This window comes from Agelaius phoeniceus, chromosome 8, assembly GCF_051311805.1.
Source record: "Agelaius phoeniceus isolate bAgePho1 chromosome 8, bAgePho1.hap1, whole genome shotgun sequence".
Lineage (NCBI taxonomy): Eukaryota > Metazoa > Chordata > Aves > Passeriformes > Icteridae > Agelaius > Agelaius phoeniceus.
The window spans coordinates 10073284-10095025 of NC_135272.1; the positions used below are offsets into that span (position 1 = coordinate 10073284).

The window sequence follows — 21742 nt, forward strand, 5'->3', positions numbered from 1 at the left end:
CCCAAAGCAATCTGTAAGCAAGCACTATCTGCTGAGTGCCTTGTTGAGAGGATCAAAACAGAGCCTTTTCCCCCACAGCCCGCAGACCACAGGCAGTCCATGGAGCAGATTTGCAAGGAGGCAGGAATAAGAGCAATTTTGAAGCAGCGGAGACATGCTGGCAAATAATTTGCCAGGAGAAATCAAAGGGGAAAGTCAGCAAGTCATCTTTTTGTTGTGGATTTTTTTTCTGGTTTTTTTTCCCTTCTCACCCAGCTGGCTGTAAGAGGAGTCATTATTCCCTGTAACAGCAGAGGATCCAGCACAGCAGCCACGCACGCCTCTTGTCAGGCAGCTTGTTTGCACGGGGCTTGGAGCCCTTGGCAGAAAGGTGGCCCAGCAGAGCACGGCAGAGAGGCATGAATATGGATGCCCACCTGCCTGCTGAATAGAGATGAAGGTCCCCCCAGACTCCTCTGCCTGGCCTGTGCCCAAAGACCACAGTGATGACAAGGAGCTTCCCCAGAACCAAGTGAGGAGCGTGGGCGCCGCTGATGGTGGTGCTGGGGGGCCTGGGAGGGGCATCACTGCCCCCTCCCCGTGTGACACCCACTCTTCCCTTCAAAAGGGGTCTCAGCCACCGAGTTCCCAAGCACAACACAAGTGCAGACATCTCACATCTCATCCCAGCCACGCCCTGAGATCCTACAACCATTCCAGGAGAAAGCCAATGTGATGCTTCCAAGCTTTCATACTTCCAAATCCATATTTCTTGGGTGTAGAAACACAGAGTCATTCAGGTTGGAAAAGCTGAAGATCCTCAAATCCACCATGTTGACCACTACAGAATGTCCCTAAATGTCACATCCACATGTTTTTTGAACACTTCCAAGGATGGTGATCCCACTACTTCCCTGGGCAGCGTGGTCCAATGCCTGACCATTCTTGTGGCAAAGAATTTTGTTTGTTGATGTCTTGCTGGTAATTTATGGTCTCCCCACAAGCTTTCCTGTATTTCCTGCATGTTCACCACTTCTCCTTCCAGGAATCTTTGAGACATTAATCCTCCTCCCAATGTTTTTGGCTTCAAAGCACCAGATCCTGCTCAGACGTGTGGGGTCCAGGTTTTTGTGTGGAGCTGGCAAAAAGAACCCTCTCTCCATTGAAAATGTACACTTGTTCCCTCAACACCCTTATTATTAATTGCTACAAAACTTAATTTTATTCATCGTTTGTTATGCATCCAAATTGGATGGGGAAAAAAATTCAAATTAACTGAAGTGAAAAGATTTCAGAAGATGGTGCAGAAGGCTCCTGAAGGAACTGAAGAAAACTCTCCGGAGACTGCGAACGCAGTGCTAACCCAACCTGAAAGAAAGATCTTAAGACAAAGAAATCTTGCCAATTTGATCCTTTAATTATAACATTAGTCGTTTCTTTCAAAGGCTTAGTGTAAGAGCTGGGGGTGGGGGGCAGAAAAGACTTAAAGGGAGAAAAGACTTAACATCACCAGGATGAGTGGAAGCAATTAGGAGGATTTAAATTACTCTCTTGTTTGGTACAAGGCAGATAGATTTCATTTTTCTTGCCATTGTGCTTGACTTCTTGCTCTGCTGTTAGCTTCCAGAGGTCTCCTTGGCTGGCTTGAGGGCTCAGTCTTCCCAGGCCAGGCAGCATCTCCTTCCACCCACTCTGCTGTCTCTGCAGATCAGTGGCTATAACAGCTCTGACACCCTGGAAAGGGGCTGGATGCACAAGACTGGGTATGGGGATGGAGTCTCCCAGCTCTCAGCAGAAGGATGATGCTGCAATGAATGGAGGAGGGTGATTGCAAACCAAATTTTTTCTGCAGAGGCTGTGGAAAGGGATGTGGGAAGCAGTCAAAATGCAGCCTGTTCTGTACTGAAGCTCTGTATGAGTCCTCAGGCTGTGGCCACTGCTGGCACACGACACCAGCAGCAGGGACAGGGCAGTGTGGCTCTTGTCAGGTCTCTGCTGCTCCAGAGACAGAGCCCAAACAAACACCTTCAAATTGTTTTATGTGAGAAATAGCTGAGTTAAAAAAAAAAAGCCAAAACTCAACAATTTCACAAAAAAAAGGGAGAGCAGGTCTTTGCAAATCTCCAGCAGATGCAATTCCTCAGGCCACAAGGCAGCCTCAGGTAAAAAATGGCATTTCAGTGGATGCTCCATCCTCACTGGCTCCCACTGACTCTCCTCTGCCAGGATTATCTCAGCAGCTCGTGTAGCTTTAAAAGCTGAGCAGTCACATCTCCTTGGGCTCCGTACCTGCTCCCAAAGAGGAACGGGGCCAATTTTTTTATCTTTTCCTGCTTTCAGTCAGAATTAATTGATCCATAATTGCACCCATGGAGGGGAGAAGTTAATAGACACGGCAATAAATGCCAAAGCCACAGCAGAACTGGCTCTCCAAGACCCTGCCTGGAGGAGCTCCATCTCCCCTTAACAGAGCCTGCATGCGACTCCAGTGCATGTGTGCCTGTTCGTATTTAGGGAGAAAAACTGAGGAGCCTGCCTGTGATGAAAATCATTTCTTTTCCTCTCCCACATACTTTGTGCTTAAGGAGCAGATGGATCCAGGCTGTTTACATCACAGAGGTCATGCCTCAGCCTAACAGTTGGGGAACTGACTGTTGGGAGAGATGCTCATCGCAACCAGGAGGCTGCTAAATCTGGGCTCCGGCAAACTTCTGCTGGTGGCAAGTGAAACACACAAATGTCCTCCTGCAGCCTCTTCTCGTTGGGGGCCCACCCTGGCTGTTGGGCTGTTTCCCCAAAGGGAGCCTCTGCTGAGATGAGGCGAGGGCAGAGGCAGCTCAGCAGCAGCTCCTGAGGAGAACCTTGAGGAGAATGCTGGAAATCCCGAGCGGACCTTGTTATCCAGTGATGCAGATGGTGCAGTTTGCAAGCTAGGTGGGGCCAGCTTGCTGCAAGGAGGCTCCCAGAGGCCATGATTTCAGCTGAGCATGGCCTGGCTTCCCCAAAAGCTCTGGTGTAACAGTCAGGGAAAGGATTCCTTCAGTGGAGGTGTTTCTGTGGAGCTCGTGCCCAAAGTGACCAGCTCTTCTCAGTTCAGCACAGCCACAAGTGGGGGTATCTGGCCAGGCCCTGCCTTTCATCCAGCTGAGAGCTGGGCAATGGAAAGGTCACACCTCCCATCCCCCAGCAGAGCCAAGAACTCTCTTCCAGCACAAGAGGATTGTGGTGAATGCTAAAAACAAGAAGAGCTCAGCAAACAGATAAAGGAGCGAGGCCCTCCCTGCTCCACTCAAGGGCACTCAGCATTTGTGTGCACAAGCACCTTCTCCTGCCCTTAGGTCCTGCTCCTCCAGGGCTCCAGCAGCACCTTTGGATGATTCACCCAGCCAAGGTGCTGCATCCACAGAGCCACAGAGGATGTGGCTGTGCCCAGGCAGGGGGACACTGACAGTGGCCTTGCCATGGAGTGGCAGAGCCCAGCTGGCCACCTGAGCTCACCTCCCTCAGCCCTCCAGGGAGCTGAGCAGTCCTGCTTTACCCTGGATATCTGCCACGCCACAAGAGCATCTCTGCTGCCAATTAGGCCACCCACCCACTTGCATCTTTCCCCAGTACAAACCCTACTAGCAATAAACAAACAGTGGAAATGCCAGCCGGTGCCTGGGAAGAGTCCTGGATAACTGCATCCAACCCAGCAGGCATGGGAACGGCTGCCTCGGGCAGGGAAACACCCAGGTGGGCCAGGGCATGGCCAGGCATCCCACCAACCCCACTGTGGTCCTCTGGCCAGTGTCTGGTTTGTGTCCCCAAGCTGCTTTCAGCATCACCCCAGCACCAAAAGCCTCGGTGTCCACACAACACGCTGCACTGACATTCTCTAACATTGCAATAACGTTGTTCCCATCTTCCTAACTTTCCTTCAGCCAGGCTTTTGTAGGAAAGCTCCTGCTTGACATCGAGACCCAGCTGGACTTTGCCCAAATGCCCAAGCTGGATGTGGCATAAGAAGTAGAAATTCCACCCAAGGCTGCTTGGATATCTTCATCCCCCGTAAGAATTGCCTCTCTGCAAGGCAAAGTGAAGCCCCTGGACCCAGTCAGACCCCAGAATGAGAGCTGGGAAAGTTCAGCCCAATAACAGACCCCAACCTGTCACACTAGAAACTCCTGAAACCACCATCATCACACTGGGACTTCCAGGGACACTCAGGAAAGGGACAGAGACGACCAAGGCCATTCTCCACCCTGGCCCTTGCACCTGAGGGCTTTCCATCTGGCCAAACCAATGCTACAATGACTTCTGCATTTTGCCATGATGCATAATTAGCTAAAATATGACCTGCTTCAGTCAGAACAGAGGAGCCCACACCTTCCCCCAGTGCAGGAAAGGGCACACTCTCACTGTTCACCAGCCCCTGCCAGCAGCTGAGGATGTGCTGGTGCAACCACAGTTCATTGTCATGGAGACAAGTAGAGTTTTTGTCTCCAAACCCAGCTTAAAGGCTTGGATTAAAACTGCCTTTCCCTTGGGAAGTGCAGGACAGGGACAGTTGCTTTGTCCCTACTTCCTTATCTTATATCCTTATCTTATCTTCTGGGCTTATCCACGTGCACCCCAAGCATCCCTGTCCTCACCAGCTTGCACCCCACCAGTGCAGGGCACATCCTCCTGGTGCTCTGTATCACTCCCCAAACCCATCCCACCCCACCACCAACAGCCTGGAGTCAAACACATTTTCACAGACCCCCCATATCTCTCCCCTCTTGCAAGTCCCAAGCAGCCAGAAGATCCCCAGTGACCATTTCTCACAAGGAACCAAAAGCAGAAGATCTTCAGCAAGGTGAAATGACAGTAATAATAAATATCTTCAAGGCTGTCCCTTTCCCAGCTCCCCATGTTGAGGAAGAACCAAGCACAGGCAGGGAGCAATCCCTTGCTGTGGGGCAGGCAGGTTTGGAGGGCATGGAGGGACACAGGGACCAGCCTGAGGTGCCAGGAATGTGTGACAGCCACAGCCCAGAGGGAATGACCACTCTGCTTACCCTGACAGCACTCCCAGGACAAGGTTGAGGACGAAGAAGGATCCAATGATGATGAGGGGGATGAAGTACAGCCAGTTCCAGGTGGCTCCTAAGGCATCATTGGTCTGGAGAAGAAAGAAAAAAAATCATGTGTGACATCACCTCCAACACCATCAACGGGGCAGAGGGAGGGTGTGTTAACTCCAGCGCTCCAGGCTGACCACACCAGGCTCCTCAGGGTGACCTGGCCATGCCTGCCAAGCCTTGGTGGGCACCCTTCCCCACCAGAAGACCCTGGAATCCCTCAGCACCCTGCCCCGGCCCTCATCAGGCAGGACCGCTCTCCTCCACCCCCTCCAACCATCCTGCAGAGACTGTAAGAGATGGGTATAGCTGGAGGTGCAAGGTCCTGCAGCCCAAAACTGGGGTGCTGAGGGCAAGGGCTCACCCTGAGCATGTTTTCCCCAGCATTTTGGTTCAGAGCTCCCATGCACATCCACCAGGATGGGGCAAAGCAGCCTCTCAGCAGCACAGATTGATAGGGTGCCTTAAGGTGGCATCTAAAGAAGAGGCAGCCAGTGTTTGTCCCTTCATGCATGGTAGGAAACCTCCAAACATGCATTTTGCTGCTGGCATCATCACTAAGACCTTGCAGACACCCTCCTACCACAGGCACATCCCCCAAAGCCACAGAGCCAAGACCAGACGGGAGCTGTGAGCTCAGGGCACAGCCTGACAGCTGCAAAGGCTCCTGATGAGCCCTGCTCAGTCCCTCCAGACATGAATTCACCAGAGGTTTTAATAAAGCAGTGCCCCTGTGTCCCTCCCAGGCCCCATTTGTCCTCTGGTGTCAGGCACGGTGCGCATGACGCCGGGCTGAGGGTGATGTGGCAGAACGTGACTGTCTGGGGGAGGTGGTATCAATCTTCTTGCAATGAAAGACTCTTTCTCTTTTCTCTGTCTTCCCCCTTCTCCCTGTGCTAATTAAGCCCTCATCTTCATCTGAGTCATTGGCACCACATCTCCTGCTCGGCCAGTGCAGGAGCTGAGGAAGGCTCTGCGGCGGGAGGAACGCGGCTCCGAGGAGCAAAGAGAGTGAGGGCTGGAGCCTTCCTCCTGAAGAGAGGACTTGAGCTGGGTGTCCCCATCACCCTGACACCCAAGGCAGGCAGGGTGACACCAGCACAGCCCAGCACCGCTGACCAGAGCACTGGGGCAGGGGATGTGGGCAGCGACAAGGCACGCAGCAGCCGTAAGGGCTCTGAAAGCAGCTGGAAGGACTCACTGCTCTCCCCCTTTGGCCCTAGGGAAACCACACATATCCTCTCAAGATCCTGCTCTTCCAAAAGCTCCAGTTCACCTCCAGCCCTTTTCTTTAGGGCCATGGGAGAAGCAGGCAGAGGGAGGAAGGAACAATGCACGGGAATTCCTGACAGCCGATGTTCACCACAGCCCTCCAGAGACACCCAGGGCACTGTGCTCTGCTCTGCCAGCACCATCTCCCATGGCACCAGCCTTCAAGGCATCCTGCAGCCCTCTGCCCAAGCTTGACAGGGCTTCAGCTCCCTGCCAAGATGCCACTGGGTACCTGCCACTCATGTCAGGATTGCTTGCCTCTGAAACTGGCTCCTGCCCAAAAAACACAGGCTTTCCCCGAGCTCTCTGTCACAGGGAATACAAAACACAGGAGCTCCTTTCCTACAGAAGAACAAGACATCTTTCCCCAGAGCTGGGCTATCACCATCCCTTCTTTAGCCATCCCAGCAGGAGTGGGGGGGGGGGGAAATAGGCAGTTTTCCCAGGGTTATCAGTGCCCAGACCTCTTCCCTCTCCATTTTTCAGGCACAGCAAAGCTGGTGGTACTGGGGACCTGCAGCAGGGACAGCTGAGGCAGGGGTCTGGCAGGGCTCTGATGGTGTGGGCTGACTGTGATCCCAACCTCTGTGCATTTGAGTGCCTGGCTCCCCTGGGAGTGGAGGCAAAGGGGGTTGGAGAGATTTTTCAGGGGATTTGGGAGGTCACAGCACCACTTGCACCCAGCAGCTGCAGGAGGGGCACTTCTAGGGCAGAGGAGGAGATGAGGAGCTGTGCCCATACTCAAGGACACAGCACTGGCCACAGTGAGCTCAGGGATGGTCCCAACCACCCAGGCTGCCACCAGCAGCCACACGGGTCCCCCTGGCTGTGCCAGCTTTGAACATGAAATCTCTCAGGGGACATCCCAATGCTCCCCACAAACCCAGGAACTGGTGATGCCCAGTCTGGATGCAGTGGCTCCACACCATCATCTGGTACTTGCTCAGCCACTCAGGCTGCCAAAAACTCACTGTCCCCACTGGAAGCCTCCTCAAGTAGATGCTCCAGTGGCTGCCGCAATTTCCAGCCTAAATTTATTTGTGGTCATTTTCTACACCGCTCTGTTCTTTTGCCAGCACTGGCCTTTGGCTGAAATAGCTCTTTTCCTTCCTCTTTCCACCCTGATCTATTTCTAGACAGCAATCACAGCCATCTCCAGCCTCTGCTTTGTTGGCCAAAGCAAAGTTCTTCCAGTTCTCTCTTGCCCAACTGGCTCTCCTGCCCTATTTTATCCAGCAGCCCCTTCCCTGCTCCACTCCAGGCTCAGTTCATCCTTCCTGGACACAGGAGTGAGCAATTTGATGGGTCACACTCCATCCCTTTGTGATGCCCCAGAGAATTCACCACCTCACCTGCATCCCACCATCCTCCCTCCTCCTTTGTGCCACCCCTGCCCTGCAGCCACCTCGTGGCCACCCCAATGTCACCCATGCACCCTTTCCTCCTCCAGCCACTGCTTCCCAGCCAACACCACCTGAGCTCCAAGGGGACACCTTTGCTGCTTTGGATTTCCATTTCTCACTGCATCCAACATCTCAAAGGCCCAGGATGGCAGCCTCTGTCCCTCCAGCTCTGGGAAGCCAGTGGATTCTGGGGGCAGGAAAGCCCAGGACACATCCCCAAGGACTCCATGAGTTGATGACATCCCCTCTGTCCCCTCAACACCATCCCTGTTGAGTGAGCACTGCTCACTTCCCCGTCAGCCTCACAGAGCCCCTCATGGGGTGGTGTGTCTTGTTGGGACTCAGATGTTTATTAGTTCTTATCTCTGTTACAGAATCACAAACTGCAAGCTCTACAGCACTTCACTCTAACAAACTAAAAATGGAGCCCGATCTCTCTCTCTCTACAAGGCTTTTTAAGGATAAACTGTCCAATTAAGAAATGACACCTGAATTATTTTTACTTTTAACCCCATAATCAACCACCTGTGGCCTGCAATGCAGACTTTTTTATCCAATTACACCCAAATACCACCCAAACCCATGGAGAAGAAGATATTTTATCCAAAACCACCCAAACCCATGAAGAAGAAGGTATTTTATCCAATACCACCCAAACCCATGGAGAAGAAGGTATTTTATCCAGTACCACCCAAACCCATGGAGAAGAAGGTATTTTATCCAAAACCACCCAAACCCATGGAGAAGAAGGTATTTTATCCAAAACCACCCAAACCCATGGAGAAGAAGGTATTTTATCTAATACCACCCAAATCTATGGAGAAAAAGGTATTTTATCCAATACCACCCAAACCCATGGAGAAGAAGATGAAGAAGAAGGACCAGCCTCTGCTCAAAACCTCCATCTTGCATTATATACATTACTATATTCTAAAACCTTAAACTCTAGGTTTTCCACCATGTGATATTACACACTTCTATTTAAACTACACATCTATAATCTCAGTTCTGTCATTCAATTTTGGATGCCTTCTCCACAGCCTCAGGTCAAATGCAGTGTTCTCTTGGGGGTCAGTGCCTGTCAGCACAGAAAATCTAAAATTCTCAGCGACCAGGGTTCCAACACATCCCCTTCCCCTCTTCCCCTCCCCATTCCCCCTCTCCCACAGCAAACCCTTTACTACAAGGAGCAGCCCTGGGACGTCTCCAGGCCTGAGATGCCAGGTTAGCCTGGTGTGACCTACCTTTGAGAAACCCATGATTCACTTTCCTCCCTTGCCTCCCAAACCTGTTCTGAAATGGCATGAGATCGAGGTCATCCTCACAGTCCTATTCCTGCCTGCCTTACTTTTCCTCCCCTCCTCCCCCCAGATTTTAAATATAGGCACCGCATTCGCTATTCTCCAGTCAGATGGTGCCTCCCCCAACTCGATGGAGCTGTTAAAAATACTTGTTACCAGACCTGCCATTTCATGTGCCAGCTCCCTCTGAGCTCAGGGGGGAAGCCATCCCAAGCAGCCAGGCTGGTGGGCACGGTGGTCTCAGTGCTGGGCTTCCATGGTTTCCACGTTGGCCATGCCCTCGTTGCTGGTATCGCTCCTTCTGCTGCTTTGTGTTGACCAAAAGTGGGGCTGAAATGTCCATCCGTGCCCAAATCTCTCCAGGTGTCATTTCACTGGGCCTTGCTTCCACCTGCAGAGCTGGGGAACTGCTTGCTGCTCCTGCAGGAGGTCTGTGTCAACACAACTTTGCCATGGTCATCATAGCACTCCTCAGGCTTTTTTGGCACCAAGATGTCGTTGTCTTGATGGAGCAGCCTCTTTTTCCATTCCTTTGGGGCATCATTTGTCCTTGATATCCCTCTGTACTTCATCATCTTGGTCCACTGTGCCTTCCCATAGGGTTTTTTTCCCCTTTGTTGAAGGTATCAGGAGGTTGTTGTTTGCAGAATTCAGGGCAGACACGGGAATTTTAATCCCTAAATTACACCAACTCCTTTAATGAAGAAATTCCAGGTTCCTGCCTTGCTCCCTGCACAGCTGAGCAGGTCCCATCACTCACCCAAGCACTTTGGGACAGGCTTTTTATATTCCTTTGGGAAATGGAGGAGCTGCTTGGTGCCAAATCTTTGCTCCTTCCGCCCTTCCCTTTGAGATGCTTCCTCCTCACTACGCACCCCACCATCCCCCAAACCCTTCTGTGGCCACCAGACCAAAAACCACCACGCTCACACCTTGCCATGCCCCCTCCTGCTGCCAGGAAAGCCCTCTGAGCCTACAAATGACACCAGCAAGATGTGGGAGCAGGACCCTCCTGAGGGAGAGAGCCCCCAGCAGCTCCTGCTTCTCAACCCCGAGGCACAAGGTTATTCTTTAGGCAGCTCTTGTGGTGTTTGTTTGGTTTTTTTTGGTTTTTCTTTTTTTTTTCCCCCCCAAAGGGCAGGAAAAGGCGCGGGAAGCTGCAAAAGCAGGTCTCACTCGGGGGGCCAGAAATCTAAAGAAATCTAAATATATCCTCAAGTTGAATGCACAGCACAAGCTCACAGCCCACACGTCCCCTCCCTCGGGCTGCGGCGCATGGGAACCTTCAGGATTTCTTTGCTATAGGGGAAGGGAGGGGGGAAAACCTCAATAAACCCCTTAAAGTCAGTCTCTCCTGGCTAAAAATACACAGAGAGCAGGTTCAGGCTGTGCAGGGAGCCTTCGTGGCCCCTCCATTGGGAGGGGAACTGGGGAGGGGAATTGGGGACCTCTGGGCACCCAAAGCTTTCAGGGAGCAGCAGGGTGTGGCTTGCATTCACACAGAGGGTTGGGGATGATGGGGAAAGCCATGGATCTCAAGGGCCTTTGCCCTGGGAGCTGTGCCTGCCTTCCCCAGCACTTCTCAGGTGCTTGCAGAGCAGGACAGCTGGTACAAAACCACCACAGTTTCCAGGATTTGTGTTCCAAATCCTTGGCTTGGCAACTTCCGATGGTTTTTGCCTGGTGCTGGCAGCAAATTGTGCCTCTGCCTTCATGGCCACTCCACTGCTCACCAGGGAGCAATTCCCTCACTGAGGAGGGGAACTGGGGACCTCTGGGCACCCAAAGCTTTCAGGGAGCAGCAGGGTGTGGATTGCCTTCACACAGTTTGGGGATGATGGGGAAAGCCATGGATCTCAAGGGCCTTTGCCCTGGGAGCTGTGCCTGCCTTCCCCAGCACTTCTCAGGTGCTTGCAGAGCAGGACAGGTGGTGCAAAACCACCACAGCTTCTATGATTTGTGCTTCAAATCCTTGGCTTGGCAATTTCTGATGGTCTTTGCCTGGTGGTGACAGCAAATTGTGCCCCTGCCATGGCTGATGGTGTCCCCCAGCATCACCTCCCCAGCCCCTGACCTGCTCCTCCCTGCAAACCACAGCTGCATCCAGCTGAGAATCACACACAGGCCAGCAGCCACAGCCTCACAGCCCAGCAAAAGGGGGAGAAAATGAGCTATAAAAATACCTCTGAGCAGATTCCCTGGCCTAAGCAGCTCCCTGCAGCCCCTGCCACCCGCTGCTGCTCTCCCCAGCACAGTAACAGATCTCCTTGTTCCCTTTAATGGCAGTAATTGAATCTCCTGCATGCAGGGCCATGCTTCACTCCCTGCCTGGGATCCATCAGTGACCCTGGCACTGGACAAGATCTGAATGGAAATGCTTTGCTCTCCCAAATCAGGTTAATGAGGAAATGGGAGCATTTCCTCTCCAAGGCCAGGACTGGCCTGGGGTGGGACACATGCTGCCATGGCCAGGTGTTGGGGGCTCCAGCAGGGTGGGCACCCCAGCACTGCCCTCCACTGGCCCTGGGAAGCTCTGGGGTGCCAGGGACAGGCAGGAATAATGCCAGAGGAGGACACACAGCTCAGCATAATCTTCTCTCTGAGTGTGTGCAGGGAGGGACAGAGTGGGGAAGCAGGAAAAGGACACCATGCATTTCATTTTTCTGTTTCCTAAATGGAATGCAAAAAATGTGTTGCTAGAAGCATTACTAAAAATCCAACGTTTTCAAAATATTTGAAACAGGCACTGAGAGCAATTTTGCTGCTGCTCTCCCCCAGCCCACCAAGGAATTGCACCCAGATGCCCCAGCATCGATGCACAAACCCAGTCCTTGTGTGTGCCCCCTGCTCTGCCTCTCCCCACAGCCATCCCTCACTGTGATCCCTCTGCTATTGCTCCTAAAATTTCCCTTTCCCCCCTGCCCAGACCCCTCCTGCACCTTCCCCAGCACTCTCCCAACCACTCCTCAGGCTTTTTTGGCACCAAGATGTCATTGTCTTGATGGAGCAGCCTCTTTTTCCATTCCTTTGGGGCATCATTTGTCCTTGATATCCCTCTGTACTTCATCATCTTGGTCCACTGTGCCTTCCCATAGGGTTTTTTTCCCCTTTGTTGAAGGTATCAGGAGGTTGTTGTTTGCAGAATTCAGGGTAGCCACAGGAATTTTAATCCCTAAATTACACCAACTCCTTTAATGAAGAAATTCCAGGTTCCTGCCTTGCTCCCTGCACAGCTGAGCAGGTCCCATCACTCACCCAAGCACTTTGGGCCAGGCTTTTTATATTCCTTTGGGAAATGCAGAATGAGCTTTTCCTGATGGAGCATTTGCAAAGCTTCACAGTTCTCTCCAGTGCCAGCACTGCTGCCTCTCCAGCTGGGCTCTGCAGCAGGGCCTGGCTTCCACAGGATCACCTTTGGGGCTGTTTCCTCATGGGACCTGGATCCCTGCTTTGTTTTGGGCATGCTGCAAGCCCAGAGAGGCAGCTTGGGCCCCACAATAGGATTTGTTCATTGTTTTATGATGCTCCTCCATGGAGGAACATCCCCAGCTTCAGCTGTGCTGCCCTGGGGCAACAGACCCCTGCACAACCTCACTCACAGACCCCAACAGCCCCACAACCCAGCCTTGGAGCACAGGAGCACATCCACCAAGAGGTGTGGAACCATCTTTCCAACACCTCACTGTCACATTCATATTTTCTGAAAAATCCCTTCGCCCAGGATTTGCTCCTGGGAAACTGACAAGCCTCAGAGAAAAGGAAAACAATATTATCTCATTTGCTTCTCCTGTGTTTTGCTGCTTTGGAATGTGTTTGGAGATTGTTTACCAACAGGTGATTGTCTCATTGGGTTCTGCTGTGAGTTGTTTTCACTCTTTGGCCAATCAGGGCCAAGCTGTGTCAGGACTCTGGAGAGAGTCACGAGTTTTCATTATTATCTTTTTAGCCTTCTGTCTGTATCCTTTCTGCATTCTTTAGTATAGTTTAGTATAACAGTCTTTAATATAATAGTATCATAAAATAATAAATTAGCCTTCTGAGAACATAGAATCAGATTCATCCTCCCTGCCATGAGGGACGCTGCAAATACAGCACCTCACCAACACCAGCACCAACCTGCTAATGGAATTACAAATCCTGGGCTTAACAAAGATGAGCAAGGCAGCCCTGAGACTCCCCTGCCACCTGCCACCCTTAAGCCTGGAGCTGCTGGGTGATGCCAGAGCCCCCCTGGTACCCCCAGGAGCCCCCCTGAGCTCCCCCAGTGTGGGCAGGGAGGAGGGTGTGGGCAGGCAGCTTTTGATGGAACATGCCTGGAAGATGGGATCCAGCAGACACAGTTTGTTTCTTGCTGTGTCATTTCATTGCATACACACACACACACACACACACACAGGGAAAAAGGGGAAGAAAGGGAGAAAAAGAAAAAAAAAAAAAAAAGGCAGGAACATTTGGCAAGCTGGTGAGGGTCTGGCTTTGCTGAGTGTGGAGAAAGAAAGTGCTCTGTTTTTCCAAAGGGAGGAGGAGAGGGGAGAGCAGGCTGGCTGCCACACATGTGCCTGGTAGCACGGGCACCAACTGGAGCCATTTGGGGCAAAACAGCTCATTTTGTGAGCTGGGAAGGGCTTGAACCTTTGGGTTGGAACCTGCACTCTCCTTTCTGAATCTGCTCCAACCGTGCTTAAAGCAGCATTTCAGAGGAGGGAGGAGGAAAGGGCTCTGTCCTGTTGTGTTGTGATTTCAGGGTTTACCTCAGAACCTCGGGTCCCTCCCCTGATAATTCCCTCCCAGGTGTGTCAATCACCTCTCCTTTTCCTCCCAGCAATCCTGGAATTCCAGAAGGGCATTGAGTGATTGGCAGATCCAAATGATGCCCTCTACCCCTGGGGAGCATTGGGCCATCCTGGTGTCCTTTGTCCCTTGTACCTGCTTGGTGGCTCCCTGCCCCTTCCCTGCCCCTCTCCCCGGGTTCAAAGGAGCAGCAGCCACGGGCTCAGGGAGTTCTGCTGGAGCTGGTGCTGCATTCAGAGGCCTGAGGGCCAGAATAAAGCTCTGGATCCAAACCCTTCATCAGAACCGACTCCTTTCCTTCACCATCACCTTAAAGCTTCTCCACAGAGGGAAACCTGAGGAGCAGCCCCTCTTATGGGGGGAAGCTCCATCCCACCACCACCAGAGCTCCTGCAGGCCTGGACTCGTCCCCACGTGCCCAGCTGCAGCACCCAGCCAGCCAAAAGTGTCTGTGGGGTGAAACACCACACACCCAGCCAGCCAAAAGTGTCCTTGGGGTGAAACACCACACACCCAGCCAGCCAAAAGTGTCCTTGGGGTGAAACACCACACACCCAGCCAGCCAAAAGTGTCTGTGGGGTGAAACACCACACACCCAGCCAGCCAAAAGTGTCTGTGGGGTGAAACACCACACACCCAGCCAGCCAAAAGTGTCTGTGGGGTGAAACACCACACACCCAGCCAGCCAAAAGTGTCTGTGGGGTGAAACGCCACGGGGCCGCTGTTTGGTTCGGCAGCAAGGACCAGACAAGCTCAGACACGCCCCATCCGGCCGTATTGGTGTTATTCCGATGGTGTCCCGGGGTGTCACAGGCACTGGGGAGTTTTTGGCAGCCTCTGTTCCCTCAGCCCAGCCCGTCCCGCCGGGCCGGGAGCGCCGGGAGTCGCTGCAGAGGCACCGCGGGCCCTGCTCGCTGCCGAGCTGCTCCGAGCTCTGCCTGCTGATCACATTTTCATTCCTCCCCTCCAGGAGATTCTGTGTGCTTTGTGGTTTAATTTCAAACACATAAGAAGGGACTCCTGCTCTCCTCGCAGGCTGGAGACCCTGGTGCTATCCCAGAGCACAGAGGGCTAAAAAACCAGGTGGTTTCCCTCTTTTTGCCATCCCTCCCACCTCTCCCTCCTCCTCCTCCTTCTCCTCTTCCCAGCTCCTTGCTGGGAGCCACCGTTATGCATCAGCCTCCTGCTGTACCGAGATCCTCCAGCCCATCACTGGTTTTGGGATCCTTGCACCACCAGCAGAGCTCCCACAACCCTTGGTGCACAGCTGGCATGGCTGCAGCTCTTGCCCTGGTGTTGGAAGGATGAAAGTTTGACAAGAAAGTCTCACAGATATGTGTGCTTGGCAGAAAGATTTTTGAATGTAAAGTCTGAAGAAGGAATAGAGATGGAAGCAAGTTTTGATACAGAAGAAAAGAATTGCTGAGCCAGTCTCACTGGATAACCAAGGAGGCAAAGGGTGTATTAGTTAGAAGGGGTTTTTATGGCTTAGCGCAAAGGATAAACCCACCCCAAACAAGAAGATGTTTTTACCAAGCAGAAAGACAGCACAGGCAAACAAGGCAGCAAATGGTGCAGCAAAAAGGTCTCAGGAGTTTCTATTGCAAGAAAACTGAAAAACAACTTATAACTTAAACAGTAATGTACTAACTTTGAGTGATTGGAGAATAGTGACATGAATATGGTAATTATAGCAGTTATGATAGGCTATAGATAATAGTTAAGGTATAGATTGGTTCTACTGTATTAAGATGCTCAGCAAAGTATAGAATGCATTGTAACCTAAACCAAAGGGTTTCCAGGCCTGCCTGCACTGGAGCTGACAGCTGTGGGCACAGCTCTGTCACCCACCACCCTGGACTGCTGTAACATCTTGGATGGAATAAACTGCATTTTGGAGAGTCCCTGGAGTCCTGCATCTCTCATTTAGGGTCTTACACCCTGGGACCCCAGGAGACAGACTGCAGTGTCCAGAGGATCTGCAGCAGCTCCTGGAAGTGCTGGGGCTCAGGGAGGTTTCCAGGCTCATCCCAGATCTGAGCAAACCCCCCAAAAAGAGGAAAATCCTCTCTGCTCAAGTCATTAAGTTTGCTGCCTCTATGGAAAGCCAGGCACTGTCCCCACTCTCCAAAAGGTTGAGGAGGAATCCCCCAGAGCTGCACTATGCTCAGGTGCCACACTGCTCACACAAAAGTGTTTCAGGGAGGGCAGGTGAGCGCTGAGCACCCCAAGGGACACCTGTGAAACCCCAGGAATCAATGCCAACATGCATTGAGCAATTTTGTACACACACACACACGGCAAAACAACTGTTCTGCAACAGATTCCTCCTCTGACCCCCTCCAACGGGCAAATGTGGATGGGGCAGGAAGCAGAAGAGCCAAGCCTTGCTCACATCTCTGACCCTTGTGCTTGGCATGACCATGATATCAACACACCTCCCTTCCCCAGCATCCCAGACCAGGCTGGCCTGAGCAGCCCCTGTTTCAAAAAGGGTGGATGTGCCTCTGCATTCCAAAGGCAGCCTCCAGCAAAAGACCTTCAGTACTTTAATTGTAAGAAAGATGAGGACAAACATTTTGTCAGGGCCTGTTGTCACAGGAGAAGGGGTAGTGGTTTCAGTTTGAAAGAGGATTGATTTAAATTAGATATAGGGAAGAACTTAAAGTTCTGGAATGGCTGCCCAGGGAGGAGGTGGAGTCCCCATCCCTGGGTGTGTTTAACAAAGCCTGGATGTGGCACTGGGTGCCAGGGTTGAGTTGAGGTGCTGGGGCTGGGTTGAACGCGATGATCTTGAAGGTCTCTTCCAACCCAGTGATTCTGTGAATTCTGTGAATTTCTTTCCAAGGAGGGTGGTCACACCCTGGCACAGGCTGCCCAGAGAGGTGGTGGCTGCCCCATCCCTGGAAGTGTTCAAGGCCAGGTTGGATGGGGCTCTAAGAAACCTGGATGAGGGGAAGGTGTCCCTGCCCTGGCAGAGGGGTTGGACTGGATGATGTTTAAAAGGCCCCTTCCAACCCAAACCATTCTGTGATCCTGTGATCTCGAGTTTGGTGCTTCACAAACAAAACCAGTCTGGGCCATCTTGTGCAAACCCAGCCTGAACTGACTTCTGCACACAGTGGGATTCACCCAAACCCTTCTGCACCCAGCCTAGAGGAGATCCCAGGCACTGGAGGGATCCTCCCCTCCTGGCCCCAGCACCCTCAGCATGCTGGAAGCACGTGGGGGTTGAGTCACACATGCTGCAAACCCCCATCCTTGCAGCAGCTCCTGCTCCCCAGCCACTCCTGCAGCGTGCCCGCACTCACAGCTCACACTGGCACCTGACCCACAGCCTTGCATCCCCCTGGCTCTCTGCTGAAGCTGCCCAGCTCTGCATGGGGCTGCAAGACCCAGACCCAGCTCCCCAGAGGACATGGACACAGCTCTGCCCATCACTGCTGCATTTTGGGAGGTGTTTATGGAAGCCACCAGCAGCTCGGTGTTCTTTCCCCCAGCAAACGCTCCCCTCCTGCTGCAGATTGATAATGTAAAGAAATAAACCTTAAAATTTTTAGTTAGTTTATATTTTAAAAAGGGGTTTTTTAGTTTAGTTAGGAAGAGAAACTTTTTCGTTAAGGTTATGGAGACTTTTTTAGAAGAGGCAAAAAATAGATGGATGCACTACCATCCTCCCATGACAGTAGGGAAGTGAGAAAGTCCCCCTTGAGCTTCCTTTTCTCCAAAGGTGAGCCCTCCCAGCTCCCTCAGGAAATACAAATTTCAAACCCCTCTCCCCTTTGCTTCCTGGGATTGTGGGAGTTGGGCTGAGCATCCAAAGCCACCAGAGTCACCTGTGCCCCACTGCTGCAGCCCTGCCATCCCCCAGGCCCCAGCAGCACTGTTTGATGAAAAATGCATCCCTGTCCCTGCCCCAGGCCAGCCCAGAGGCAGAGGAGCAGGACAGTGAGTGTCTGTGCTTCCCTCTGCTCCCCACAGAAATCAGGCTTGGTCTGGAGCCAGCCCAGGGAAGGGACATCTGCTCCAGGACAAGAAAAAAACCAAAATACTTCTTAGCCCCTGTTTCAGACCACAGAGGCAATCCCAAAGCCAAACTCCCCTCCAAAAGAAATCAAAGTCCTCCAAGCTCCCAGGGACAGGAGCTCCCAGGGACAGGAAAAGCACCAACACCCCACAATTCTTTTATTTCAACCCATGCTGTGATTTCTACTTCATGAAGGCAAAGCTGACACGAAGAAAGCAAAAAGCAAGCGCAGGGATGAAATAACCCATGTGGAAATTAGCTTGTTGTTAACCCACAGGGATGAAATAACCCATGTGGAAATTAGCTTATTTTAATGCTGCCTGCAAATTCCAGGAGCCACACTTGTAGACCTGGTAGAATGGTGGAAAAACAGATCTTAAAATCATGATAACAGTCACACAGGGGAATTCTAGAGTAAGCAATTTCTTTGAGAGATTGCTAAAGTGGTTTTCCTGCCATCTCCCTCTCCCCTGCAGTGTTAATCCACAAGGACACAGCCCCCCATTGCTTTATCCCAGTGGGAAAATGGAGCCCCCCAAACGTGGGGCATGGCCTGGGCATGGTTAGCAGCAGGAGCCTGCTCTGCCTTGCTGCCCCAAGTGATGAAGGTGATGGCAGAGCACCCCTGTGGTTTCCCAGCCCTCCTCCTGCCTCCCCCAGGGACTGCATCCCTCATCCTCTTATTAAAAAAAAGACAGAAATCCATTGTTCTGTCTCCAAGCAGCAAAAGGACCAAGCACCCACATCCTGTGCACCATGAGGCCCCTGAGAGTCCCTGGGGAGGATGGGAGGTGCAGCCCAGCAGTGCTGGGAACTCCAGCTCTGGCCACCCCTGTCCTCCTGCATCCCCCAAAAACTGCATCCCTCATCTTCTTATTAAAAAAAAAGAAAGACAAAAATCCATTTTTGTGGCTTCAAGTAGCAAAAGGACCGAGCACCACGAGGCCCCTGGAAAATTCCTGGGGAGGGCAGGAGGTGCAGCCCAGCAGTGCTGGGAACTCCAGTTCTGGCCTCCCTCCGAGGTGAATCAGCAGCATTTAATGATTCCAAGGCCACAAACTCTCATTAAATGAAAAGCCAAGGAAGGTCCCTGCTCCTTCCCAGCACTAACAGCTGGTTCTTTGCAGAGCAACGGGGATGGGAGGCACCTTATTTATGGTCCTGGCTGTTGGGAACATGGTGACAGAGCGTGACAGTGACATTGGTGACAGAGCACCTCTGCCCAGCTTTGCTGATAGGGCTGGGAAGATGATTTGGATCCCCACAGAGGTCCCAGAGAGCCCCCCAATATAGCAGCTAGGGTAGTAAACCCCTATTTTATATATAATGTATATTATATATTGTGTGTATATGTATATGTATATTTTATATTAATATAATATAATATAATATAAATATTTATATATAGGAGCCTCCTGATATATTTTATATATATAAATATTATATATATTTTATATATTTATATATTTATGTATATTTATATTTTTATATATATTTTAATATATATTTATTTATTTTATATATATATATATTTATATATAGGGGTTCCTGTAGGGGAGGCACAGTTTTCAGGGCTCCCAGCCCCTGAGTTTTCAGACCCAGGTGATGAATCAGCAAGTCCCAGACACTGAAGGGATCAGCTCCAGCCTTCCCAGCAAGGACACCCCAACCAGCAGGGGACCACACTCACTCAAACAAACCCCTGAGGTCCATCAGACCAGAAACTGCCCATCTGTTCCCCATGGCCTCACACCCCCACCAGCAGGACTCCAGCATGGGCAGTGCTGCTGCTGATTGCTGGGAAGGGGGAGACACAGGGAGCACTGAAACAGACACAAAATTGAAGTTTTTTGGTCAGAACTCTCAGATGGTTCAATCCTGCTTCATTCCCCCACTGACACAGCAAGATCCTGACACTGCCTTCTCCTTCAGGAAGAGGAAAACCAAACTGCTTATCCCTGATATTTACCTTTGAGATATTTTACCCTTGCTGGTACTTTCCCTTTCCCTAGAGCCCTTTTCACACTCAGTCTCTGTGTCCCAGCCTGTGCCCAGCCCCTGGTGCCCACAGGACTGACAGGAGAGCAGAAAAGGGACTTAATTAAGCAGGAAGCAGTTTTTGTAGGGAGACATTAACACAAGAGCAAGGCTCAGGGCAGGTGGCTGGCACCAGCCCCAGGCATGCACAGGCTACACATGATACACTGGCAAACCACTCAATAAACTCAATTATATATATATATATATATATACATACATACTTAATTATACCTGGGCAACAGGTGCTGTGGGTGAGTCTCTAATCCCACTGACACACCAGAAACAGACACAAAATTGAAGTTTTTTGGTTTGAACTCTCAGGTGGTTCAATCCTGCTTAATTCCCACACTGACACAGCAAGATCCTGACACTGCCTTCTTCTTCAGGAAGAGGAAAACCAAATCCTCATGGAAAGGTCAAGCCTTTGCAATGAACTCTCCCCTTTCTACTCCAGTCTTGGTTTCACAATCCATCTGTCCACACAGGCCATCCTGCACCCCCAGAGGAACAGATTCAGCAAGAAGGGGGGCCCCAATGCTGACAGCCTGGGGTTTAAAACCAGCCTTTCCCCCAGTGCCAGAGTCCCTCCTGCAGCATTTCCCCACCTCATGCCATCAATTTGCCTCCTGCAGAGCAATGCCACTCTGCAAATCCCCGGGCGTTATGGGAACCAGGGTATAAAAACATTCCTGGTGCAGTGACGCCAAAATTGCAGCTGAAATGAGGCTGGGAACAGAACAGGCACAGATCCTTCCAGCCCACAAACTCCAACATGTTTGTATGGCCAGTCACCCATGGTGACATGGCACTCTGGGATCTCCTGGAGCTTTTGCCCTCAAGCTGCTCTCTGGGCACCCCAAGGGCTTGGGCATCAGCAGCTCCAAACCACAAGAACTCAGCCCAGGCACTCCCTGCTCCATCAGCACAAAGATCTCAGCTCCCTGCTGGATGCTGAAATGCTGGCCCTGCCCCACACAAGGGGTCTGAGAACAGCTCTGAAGCTTTCCCAGGCCACCAGACATCCTCTACAATGCCCAGAAAACATGTCCACTGTCACAGAGCTGCCCTGGGGAGCACAGACAAGGAAGGAAGCCTCCCCAGGCACAGCCTTCAGGCAGGAGGATCACTGCAGGACCTGCCCATGGGGTTTTGCTCTCAGAAATGGGTCAGAGATAGGGACCAGACCCTTAGAGCTCCCTTTGTCTGGAGGCATGGAAGACACTCAAATTCTGGAAAGATTGACTCCATTTCCATCACGAAGGAAACTCTGGATTTTCTGAACCTCCAGCTCAGCCTTCAAGCAGGAGGATCACTGCAGGACCTGCCCATGAGTTTTTGCTCTCAGAAATGGGTCAGAGATAGGGACCAGGCCCTTAGAGCTTCCTTTGCCTGGAGGCAAGGAACACAGCCAAATTCTGGAATGATTATCCCCATTTCATCACAAAGGAAACTCTGGATCTTCTGAGCTTTCAGCACACAGAAACAGCCTCCAGCTCAGCCTTCAGGCAGGAGGATCACTGCAGGACATGCCCATGAGGTTTTGCTCTCTGGAATGAGTTAGAAATGGGGACCAGGCCCTTAGAGCTCCCTTTGCCTGGAGAAAGGAACACACATGGAACACACCCAGACTCTGGAAAGATTAACCCCCATTTCCATCACAAAGGAAACCCTGGGTCTTCTGAGCTTCCAGCACACAGAAACAGCCTCCAGCTCAGCCTTCAGGCAGGAGGATCACTGCAGGACATGCCCATGAGGTTTTGCTCTGAGAATTTGGTCAGAGATAGGGACCAGGCCCTTAGAGCTTCCTTTGCCTGAAGGCATGGA

At 51.7% G+C, this 21742-nt stretch overlaps 1 protein-coding gene across 11 annotated transcripts in view; it reads right to left on the minus strand.

The window, feature by feature from the left end:
- CACNA1E (calcium voltage-gated channel subunit alpha1 E) overlaps window positions 1–21742 on the minus strand; it is a 158940-nt gene that overhangs the window by 57588 nt on the left and 79610 nt on the right. For all 11 annotated transcript variants that reach the window (XR_013183195.1, XM_077181969.1, XM_077181972.1 and 8 more), the window contains one exon: window positions 5022–5125. Coding sequence is in view for 10 of the 11 variants with exons in the window: in XM_077181969.1 (XP_077038084.1) it covers window positions 5022–5125 (104 nt within the window). In the remaining variant the exon portion in view is untranslated. The remainder of the gene's footprint in view (window positions 1–5021; window positions 5126–21742) is intronic.